This window comes from Monopterus albus, unplaced genomic scaffold, assembly GCF_001952655.1.
Source record: "Monopterus albus unplaced genomic scaffold, M_albus_1.0 scaffold267.1, whole genome shotgun sequence".
Taxonomy (NCBI): Eukaryota; Metazoa; Chordata; class Actinopteri; order Synbranchiformes; family Synbranchidae; genus Monopterus; species Monopterus albus.
The window spans coordinates 439,188-450,317 of NW_018128147.1; the positions used below are offsets into that span (position 1 = coordinate 439,188).

The window sequence follows — 11,130 nt, forward strand, 5'->3', positions numbered from 1 at the left end:
CTGTCTAAATTCCTACACTCACTTCTTTCTTTGTTACTAAAAGACTTTTGGCACTACCCCCCTGTTCCAATAAAACTTCTCTGCCTGTGTGTGTGTATATTGCCCTGTCTTTTGAAGTTGGTCCCTTTTGCTGGCTTTTAGATCTAATCTCTTGTTTATTACCCTTGGTGTCCCAGTGACCCCAAATTCCCTGGCCTCTTCAGCCAGGTGGTGATAATAAAGTATCTGTGGACCCTCCTTGTCAAAGCTGTAAACCTAATGAAATTCAGTGTTTTAGTGAACCAGTCCCCCTTTTGATGTTAATCAGTGCTCCAGTTGACTGACACAGTAAATACTGACCAGTGATTCAGTGAACACATAAGGTGACATGTAACTACATAAACATAACTGTAAAATTAAAGTAGGTAAACTTATGTGTGCTATAAACTAAATCTTAACTATGATAGAATAATCATACGCAAACAAAGTGAACACACAGGTTGACTAATCAACAAGCATAATGTTAATCTTCTACTGATTAAGTTCTTAATTCGATCAAATGTTAGAATCAACCTTAAAGTATGACTTTGTTAATAATTTTACCCAACATTTGCCTCTTAATTTTGCCCTGTATTTATTCTAGCCATGTGATGAGTGCTGGCTTCCTCCGCATTTGTCCTGCAAATCCCCCTTCTGCTAAAGACCGAAGCTTGGCTTCCTTAGTGCTCCTCCAACTGCTGTATTCTTTCTGGTCTCATATCTACATATTCTTTTCCCCTCCTCCTCCTTCTCCTTCTGTCTCTGTCTGGTCCTTTGCCTTCTGCTGATGTTGCTGTGTGTCAGACTCCTTCTGTGGGCCAAGCCCTTACAACACCACTCCTCTTTTCCATTCTGAGCCCTCTGCTGTAGCTGGTCTATACAGAGGTAGGTCCCCCAGGGTTCATCAAGGTGAGACAGGTCCTCCTCCGAAATCCAGCCTAATATGTCTGATATACCTTTCTTCTGTTTTGTGTTGTATATTTCTTTTGGACATGAAGTTTTGTTGTTGTTGTTTTTTTTTTTTTTCAGCAAAATTAGTGATCAAAAAAATATGTCCATGATCTAAAACAGATGGTGAATGTTGGAGTTTGGATTTCCATGTGCCTGCAATAATCTTTAGATTATTCTAACAACATACATCAGTGGTCACCTGTATAGAGCCTAGTAGTAAAGCAGCAGTAACCAGGACATGTTGTGTTGCGGTTGTTAATGTGAGATAGGACTGAATGATTAATGGCTTTCAAATTGAAATTGCAATGTAACAGTACATGATTTTCAAATGGCAAATTCTGAAATTTAAACTATTAAAATGCTTTTTTTAAGCACTACATATACTAAACAATCCAAGTAATGTCCCCACAGGCTTCAGGCGCACATACTCTGCCCTCCTTCGCAGGCCTTGTGAAACCCCCCTGAAGTAAATGAGAGTGGATGTAGAAAAATACACCAGTAAATTTCATTTTGGTGCTGATAGCTGCTCTGAAAATAGCCACAGCAGAAGCAAAATCAAACATCAGCAACAACAATCAAGAGACAACACTAACAAATTATTACCCTATTTTTGTGTGTTGCGGTTTTTAATAATTTGTTGCCTTTATGTAACGTTTTATTTTAAGACTAATGTTCTTTATGGGTTTTGATTCCTTACCTGACTCCAAAGGAGAGCTGCACAAGAATTCCTATATGCCTAGACTGTCAGTTTATGCATAAATGGCAAATAAAAATAAAAATCTTGACTTAACATAAATGACAAAGCAAAACAGTATGTTGGTTATTTGACGCTATTTTAATTTTAGACGAGAGGATGCATGACAGAAACATGCTAAGCATGCCTGGCTAAGGTAGTGACAATATGAGGCACAAATCCCCCCCGCCCCCGAACAGTACATTGGTCGTCTGGAACAGGTAATGTACTGACTGTTCCTGGCTAAGGTAGCAACGGTGAAGCAACACCACAGAATTATTCCAACATTTAAAACCCCACAACTACAGTTGTCACCTGTCTCTTTTAATACAGGATCATCCATTTTGATAAATACAATGCTCTCTTTGTTCCTTATTGGCTATATGAGAGTTTATAATTATAATGCTTAAATTGATGGTCTACAATGGCAAAGTCATCATCATACTAAGTAAAACTAAACCAGTTTAGAAAAGCTGTGAGATCAGAGGGCTAAAGACAGGCTGTCGTCTCTACACGTGTAGAGCAGCAGAGCCCACTGCGTGTTGCCTTCCTCACCTGGGCTCCCCTCCACTAACTGCACTGGTTCTGTCCTGTGGCTGTTTGTACTATTATCATCATTAAACACTGAAGCAGTGACTGTTGATGACTCACTTTACTTGAATAACACAGTTTAAAAATGTAAAATGTGGAAGAGAAAAAAGCTTTTTAAAAAAAGTTAAACGCTTAAAATAGTTCAATGCATCTACAGAAATAACTGTGCAGACAACAGAGTAAATCCTCTGTACCTGGACCATAGCTCCAGTGAGCCCAGTACAAACAGCAGTCAAGTTTTACAGCATAAAGGACTCAGAAGGAAGCTAGTCTGAGTTTATTTATCAGGGTGATGTTGGTATAGCTTAGTTTTCTTCTCTGGTTCCATCAGAAATTACTACTCAAAGTCTGTGATGAGCTCAGATCAGCAGAATTTGATGAATGAAGAAAGAAAAGAAAATATGCCTGTTCTGTATTTACTGCTGTGCTGTCCAGTTTGAATTCTGTCTCACACTCTCTAGCCTACAGCCAAAAATGAAAGTGAAAACTAGAAGTACAGTTGAGTACAAAGCAAACTGAACAGCAGTAAACCCGTTCTCAGCACCACCAGTGCATGTATGAGGATGTTGGGTTCATCCTCTGTCATTCATAGTGAAGTTTGTTTGCAGTGAATAAAACTGCCTATTACAATTAGATTTTTTTTCTAAATTGTTCAGCCTTGTGTGAGAGAGTAAGTGGACATTGGGAAGTAAGAAGTGTCCTGAGGCACTGAGCTATGTAAAAACACCACTGGTGTGTGAGCTTATATAGAAAAAAAATAGACAGGTCTTTTGAAAAGTCAATATATAAAGACAGTATATTGTACCTTGGATTGCGAGTATAATTCCTTCCGGTAATGTGCTCGTAATCCAAAGCACTCGTATATCAAAGTGAATTTACCCATAAGACATCATGGAAACTCAGATGATTCGTTCCACACCCACTTATCCATATAAAAATGATTACAGTAATACAAAATGGAGTATAAAGTAAAAATGAAACTAATTAACCTGCATTTTACCTTTGAAAAGAATCGTGGCTGGCGTGAGGGGCCATTGTTGCAGTACAGATATTGACTATACGAGTGAAGTGCGAGAACCATCAGCTCAGTTGCAATGTACGTCATATGACGCTCGGCAGACAAAGCGTACGTACTACTCGTATTGTGAGACCAAGCTTGTATATCAAATCAAACTTTTTTTGCTCATCTTGCAAAACACTCGCAAAACGGGCTACTCGCAATCCGAGGTTCTACTGTACTGTCAACCTTAACCTTTGCCCTAGTTACTAAACAAAAGTATTCTGTAATTAATCAACATGAATCCACAGCACTGGTCAGGATTGTTGCTTTATGGTAGCATCTAATGGCAGATTAAACTAACAAGTTCAGACTGTCATCTAAAAGTGAACAGCTTTATAAAAACATGATCAGGCAATGGTTTGACTGATTTGTCATTATTGTAGATGTAATGGTATATTTGGGCATAAAGGAGACACTAAATATTGTAAATATCATAGTTTTTAAAGTTGAATAGCAAAAGTAAATCATGTTTTTTCTGTTTTCCAAAATGTAAATGGAAGTTTCCAAATGTCAGAGATTTTTAGACTGAAAAGCAAGTGGTTTGTAAGCATATCACTGGTTCTAAAAGACAAAGTATTTTATGTTTTCTACCTCCTTTTGGCTGTTAGGAGGACCAGAGGTATAGTATCACTATTTGGGTCTTGACAGTTGACTTTCTTTTGGCCTCACCAGGGTTTACAGCCTCCCCAACACCTCAGAACTGTCAAGGCCTTAGCATCGACTTTGACTCAGTATTTGGCAGCAACACCAATGTCAACAACCTGGATTCTGCGGGTAAGTGTGTGTGCTCCTACATACACTGACACAACATTTTTTAATTCCCATTGCTTTTAAGAAGTGAGCAGGCCTCGTGCTCCTGCTGGAGGTTTGGCGGACAGATTGCACATTCACTGAGTCATGTGGAGGCTAAGGAAGATCAGTGTGCCAAACCAAAGAGAAATACTTCATCAGATTAAGTGACTTTTCTTATTATGAGTAGAAAATCCCCAGCTACAGTATCTTGTGGCAGTGGCTCTTCATTAGTTTATTTCTTTTGTGGACAAATTGATGAGAAGAGATTTTTTTTAACCACCAAAATTAAAGTGGCTGAGCCTGAAATGGTTTGTTTGCATTTATGCAGGGTTTGCATTGGTCTGTTTTGAAGTGTCCCATTGAAAAATAATGTGTTAAAGAGCCCGTGTTTGCTCATTTCTAGCCATTTAATGTTTAATCTTGAGTACCTCTAGATTAGTTTTGTACCCCTTGTAACTCCAAAGAGTCTGTAATTTCAGAGCGATAAAACCAGAGCCCTTTTCCTAAAAATGAGAGGATGGTTGGTGAACCCGCATACTTCCTGCTGCTGGTGTTGTCGAAAGTGCACGGCACAACAAACCACAACAGCATTAGTTAATCTGAATGTCTCCTCCATAGATAGGTAAACAACGGTATATGTACTGCTAAAAAAAGATGCGTAACAGTCTAAACAAAGTGGGTAACTGAGAAACCCCATATTTTAACTGGCATAATGCAGACATAGTAACTTCTCTAGCCTTACAACAATTCTAACGTTACAGAAACAAGGCATTAACAGACGCGCAACCTGTGGGGTGTTTTTGTTTGTTTTTTAACTTACCGTTAAGTCCCACTGAGCAGTGGAAACATCACTCCCTTTCATGTAGCTCCAAGGTCAGTAAATCCAACCGATTGTCACTGCGTCTTCCCCCACATGACCAAATACAGTCCCAAAGTAGTGAAATTAATTCTGACAGGTAACGTAGCACCGACAATAACGTCATGGGTCGTTAAGCTGCTCATTAACCAGCAACACATTACATGCAGCAGACACACTGGCCTCAAGCAGTCAAAACAAACAGGTACTGTGCTCCGGGGGAATCCAGTGTTGATGAGCTGATCATTCACTGCTATGGGGGCTTCACTGGCCGGCTGGTGGTAGGTTGGACTTGGTCAGGTAAAACAGTGAGTCCCTGTAGAGGAACATTCCACATGCAGTAACCCCAGGCCTTGTATTTTTCTCCACATCCACTGATCACAATGCAGACAGCAGGAGGGAAAATATATCCACAAAACTGGGTGCAGTTGAAAAATTCACCTTTTAAAATGGCATCAGTGAATGTCTTTTGTTTTTTTTTTGTTTTTTTTCTCCCTTTTCCATTATGGATTATTGAAATATACATAACAAACAAGGCGACATAACATTTTTCTAATATGGTGGGGGCACCGGTGGATGTCAGGCAAGCTCACATGAACGCGCAAGAGCCTGGAGTTTACGCCCATTCAAGGAAATCCTTGTATCATCACGAAATATTTTATTTTGTTAGAAAAAAAGTCTCGCAAGCAAGAGTTTGGAGACGTGTATAAAAACCCAGTTGCTTCTGCATAAAAATACTACAACATGCGTACACCAAATTTTTTTAGCTTTAGGTCGGGTCTAGGATGATGATTCATCATTGGAACATTGTAGATACATCAGAAAACAAGGAAAATCATGCCATGGGCTTTTTAAAGAAAACCTTTGCATTGGCTTAGTGAGAACATCTGTATGTATTGGCCAATCATTGAAGGTTTATGTACAGTGTTTTTATGTTATTTCTTTTTATTATTAAAATAGACCATTTTTTATTGGCCATTAAGCAATTTATTTCAATTCAGGTTTTCAAATAGCCGTGTTAACCCTGCACTCTGGTGAATTCAGGTTTTCTTTGATCAAGTGATTTGACTTCTAATTGACATGACTGCCCATTCCTCCTTCATAAACATGCTCAGTGGAACCTCTAACAGATATTTTTCCTGTCGTGTCAGCGTCTGCATATGCTAACTACACTTGGAATATTAATCATGCCTGATTAAACCCAGTTAGTCATGTAGCATCCAAAAATCACAGCAATTAGAGTTTCCTTAAGGTCAGAAAAATATTTTCTGATCATGAATTAGATTGTGTTATCTTCCCATTGCATACTGTAATTATAAGACAGGCATAGCTGGGAGGTAGCCCTTTCTGAAATATACTACTGAGCACATAAAGTCTTTAGCTTTACATATTTCCTCATGTGCCTAGTGCATTTGCCTTCTCATCAGTGTTTTTCAGTATGCACTGATAAGTCATGGGCTCTAAAGATCACAGATTGATTTGCGGTTTTTAAATACTTCAGTCTGTTGTGTGTATGTTTTAAAATCAAAATATACATTATGTAGGTTAGGTGTAACTGGGTTTTAAGGAAATCACAAACTGAGAATTTGGTCTTAATTTTGATAAACACTGTCACTAACATTACCACTGGATTGAGGTTTACAACTATTTCACCCTTTGCCTCATTATTGTAATTATGCCAAGGTATCATTATTAGTTTGGCAAGAATACATTGATTCTGAGTGCTGCGTTTAGAACCATAAATCTCTTACACACTTGTCTGTACACCCTCACTGGATTTTAGGCTGCTCACAATCTCACAACATCTTTCTCTTTTCCCTTGTTCTTGGGTTAAACACACTTCCTGGGGCCTTGGCTTTTTGCATGGCATATGCATGACTGGGTGAGTTGACTCAACATGTACTCCTCTCACACAGTACTGGCTTGATAGGGTGGGGTTCTGTGCGCCATGTTTACTTTTTCATCCGTGCTCAACATCCTCTCTCTATGTGTGTGCATTTTATGTGGTGTTATATGTTTGTCTTGGTGTGTTGTTTTGTTATTGTCTGTTGTATTGTGTCTTCAACTGTTCTGGGTCCCCCAACCCTCTTCCCCTCCTTTTCCTTCATCCTGCCCCCTTTTAATTAAGATGTTTTAGGTGGCATCCTCAAACCCACAGTGGCGTCTGCACCCAATGAAGACATGACCCCGAACAGCCAGCAGCCCAACAAACTGGTGTCCAATGATCTAGACTCCTCCCTGGCCAATCTTGTTGGCAGTAAGCACCCTCTTTTGAGACACTGAACATTGTACTAAAAGCAGATTATTTGATGATGTAATATTTGTACCTAACAGTAGCAGTAAAGAATAGTATAACTGACAAAATCATAGCATCAAAATAAAAAATGTATACGTAAAGCACATCGATCAGGCATAACATTATGACCACCTGTACAATTGTGTGCACTTCAGTGCAACACTTCTGCCTTAACATTTATGTTTATGAAGATCAAAATGTTTCATTTTTTGGTAAGATTGTCATAAATGTATAAATTCAATTATATGTTTAATAGTGAGGTAACAGTTAAAGGTGGTCTTGTACTGGACTACATTATGTTCAGAGGTGTCTCTATGTTTTTATCCTGCCCATTGACATATGTGAGAGGGGCAGAATATTAGGAACACCTCTGAATATAATGTAGTCCAGTACAACACCACCTTTAACTAGAACCTCAATAATGAACTTAAAACAGAATTTATACATTTATGACAATCTCACCAAAAACTGAAAGATTTTGAGTGTCATAAACATAAATGCTAAATCAGAACTGTTGCATTGAAGTGCATACAGATGTACAGGTGGTCATATTATGCCTGATCAGTGTATGTCAGATTTGCATAAATATTTTCATAATATTTTTTCTACATTGTCTTGTGTAAATTACGGGTATTGTTTTTTGTGACCATGTATTGATTACTTTGCTTCTGTCCTCTTTAGATCTTGGAATTGGTAACGGCACAGCAAAGAAGTAAGTGCACTCAACTAACAATACCCTCATGTCCCTGATATGACAGGCTGGCATACAGTCACTGTAAAGAAAAAGTACACCCTCCTTCAGTTCTATGTTTTTATTCATCAGGGGCTAAAAAACAATAGAGAATGTGAAGTTGTTGTCACACTGTGTTAAATTTTGGGTAAATGCACCATTTGGAGGGGGGGGATCACACTCATTATCTATCATACAGTTAAAAAAATATATATCTATATTCTCCCATACAGCTACATACATTATCGGGTGCTTCAGCTACATCCAAACTTCCACTTTAATGTTCAGTTTGAGCACAGACAGGACAGTGTTTCAAATACAGTGTTTGTTTGTTCTGCCGACAGCTGCTAGCTAGTGTTAGCTCCCAAACCAAGAGCTGAGATCAGGGTATGAGATCATTTTTCAGTCTTTCACTTTTGTCAGTGGGATCTCTAGGTCCACTACGAGTTGGCTACAGTCGGCTAAGGTTATCCATTCTGAATGGTCACAGTCAGTAAATTGAGATCTGAATGATTAAAGGAACTTTTTAGCCAAACAAAACAAAAATGCGTGCAGGTAAATGTAGCACCTCTCTCCCAAAGTGCCATGCACATCCCAACATTCAACACAGCATAACATGCCTTCACATTCTGTGTTGTATAGACCTCACCAAATTCTATAAACAAATAAAATAACCTCTGGTGACAACAAAAAAAAAAGATTTCACTATATGACTTTCCCAAAAGTAAACCAGCATTCAGAAACTAGGTGGGAAAATAAAAGTACACCCTTCCGAAGCATCAGTGTCCTTGAAGAGCTGAACATTTTGATACCTGAAATAGCTGAAAGTATGCTGAAGTAGAATTTTCCCATTCATTTGAATGGGGCAGAACTTTCAAAATAAAGCTAAATATTTCAAAAGTATGAAGTTTAGAAAAACTGTGAATAGAAGCATGAATGTCCTTGAAGAGCTGAACATTTTGATAGCTGAAATTATGCTGAAGTTGAATTTCCCCATTCATTTGACTGGGGCAAAACTGTCAGAATAAATGCTGAATATTTTCAAAAGTGTGAAAGTTGTAAAAAAGTTGAATATACATGATAATGTCCTGAAAAACCTGGACATTTTGATACTAGAATGGCATTTCTAGCTGAAAGTATACTGAACTTATTAAGATGTGAACATTTCCCCACAAAGTAGGTAAAACAAGTAGGGTTGTGTGTGTGTGTGTGTGTGTGTCTTTATATAGTTATGCAAACCAACCCCTGACGGAACACCTTTCTTGTGTGGACCTTTTGGGTGGTCCACATAAGGAAAATGCTAGGATAGGCTCCTTTCATCCTAAAGAATGATCTGTCTAAGTTTCAGAAGATGTCCACATACAGAGAGTAAAGTCAGAAAAATGTGTGCCAGCTTGTGCTCTAAAAGTATCATGCTCTGATTAAATACTGCTTAAGCTGAATTCATGCAATACTGCTGTGTCTTTAAAAGGGTGCAGACAGGGCAGCTTAGAAGTGGGCGGGAATCAAGCAATATTTATAACACCTGGAGCTTGAGGCTCACCTTCAGTTAATGTTGCATTAAATCAATGCCTCAACTCTGTGGAGACTGCGGTAGCACCACTATCGTTGTGCTGAGAGATACGACGAGGAGAGAACTGTGAAAGCTGAATTAGATGATGGGGAAAAAACCTGCAAATTATCCAGGTAAGATTTATGAAGTTAGTTAGTTGTTTTGGTTTGAAACTAAATTCTGGTTTAGTCCTCTGGCTCATTCTCCAGCATTAGTATTTGTGAAGCTATTAAGCTAATGTTTGCTTTGAGTTATTTCTTTAAATAGAGGCTCACAAGTTAAAGCTATTTAAACTCTGTCAGAATCCATTCCTGACCTGGAAAGTGAATATATCCCATCATCTGAAGAAGACCCCTGCAACACAAACAGCAATGATGGGAATCCTGATGACAGCGGCGACAATGAGGATGAGGGTAGGACAGTGGTTACAGTGAAAACTTGCCACAAGGTTCAAAGAAAGTGGGACAAGCATCATTACTGTGTATGCTGCAAAAAAAAACACAAAGTAAAATGCCATGGAATCTGAGGCGGAAACACAGCAGTGAAACAGAAGTGGCCCTAGCAATGTGTCTTCCATCAACATCAAAGAAGTGTCGCCAAACATTTGAGCAACTTCATAGGAAGGGAAATTATTGCCATAACATTGAGGTGTTGCAGAAAGGCGAGGGCGAGCTCGTAACCAAATGCAAGTAGCAATGTGTCTTCCATCAACATCAAAGAAGTGTCGCCAAACATTTGAGCAACTTCGTAGGAAGGGAAATTATTATCATAACATTGAGGTGTTGCAGAAGGGTGAGGGCGAGATAGTAACCTATAGACAGCCATCAAAACATGCAAATGCAGAAGATTATTTGCCATGCAACATTTGCTATGGGTTCTTCATAAAAGATGAACTATGGAAACATGAGAAATGGTGTCGCAGAGCAATGTTCGAGTCAGAAGTTAAATCCCAGAAAAAAAGAAGAGTTCAAGCTGCTGCCTCAGCTCTCCTTCCATACAAAGGACAGCCATCAGAAAGATGCTCAAACATTGTTAAGAGAATGGTAATTGACAAGGTGTCCCTTGAATTAAGACATGACCCTCTCACATGTGTATTTGGAGATAGACTGCTGGAGAAACACGGGAGTGATCGATCAAAAGATGGTCATGTCAGTCAAAAGATGAGAGAGTTGGGTAGATTTTTACTTGCTGCCAAGTCCCTTTACTGCGGAGTTGAGATGCTGCAAGATGTTTTTGTCCCACCTAAATTTTCTTTAGCTGTGCAAGCAGCAAAACAAGCCTCTGGGTTCACCAGCTCCAAGTACAGATATAACACACCATCTCTTGCTTTGAAGTTAGGACACTCGCTGAAGGCAGTATGTGACATTGTGATTGGGGATCATATAAAGGCTGAAAATGATGCAGCTGCAGGCAGAGTAAAGAGCTTCTTGGACTTAGTGGCAGCAGAATGGGACCTCTTTGTGTCACGCCGTGCATGAACAAACTTAGAAGAGGACAGATGGAACAAAAATGATCCCACTCACAGAAGATGTGATGAAGCTGCATCAAGTA

General features: G+C 39.0%; 1 protein-coding gene across 11 annotated transcripts in view; it reads left to right on the forward strand.

Moving 5' to 3' along the window:
- The window catches only part of LOC109972718 (phosphatidylinositol-binding clathrin assembly protein-like), a 99,407-nt gene that overhangs the window by 53,585 nt on the left and 34,692 nt on the right, over nt 1–11,130 (forward strand). For 4 of the 11 annotated variants that reach the window (XM_020621779.1, XM_020621785.1, XM_020621788.1 and 1 more), the window contains 4 exons: nt 823–903; nt 4,026–4,127; nt 7,130–7,258; nt 7,979–8,009. In XM_020621779.1, the coding sequence (XP_020477435.1) occupies nt 823–903; nt 4,026–4,127; nt 7,130–7,258; nt 7,979–8,009 (343 nt within the window). Of the gene's footprint in view, nt 1–822; nt 904–4,025; nt 4,128–7,129; nt 7,259–7,978; nt 8,014–11,130 lie in introns of those variants that run through there. The other 7 variants (XM_020621783.1, XM_020621790.1, XM_020621784.1 and 4 more) reach the window with 5 other exon arrangements.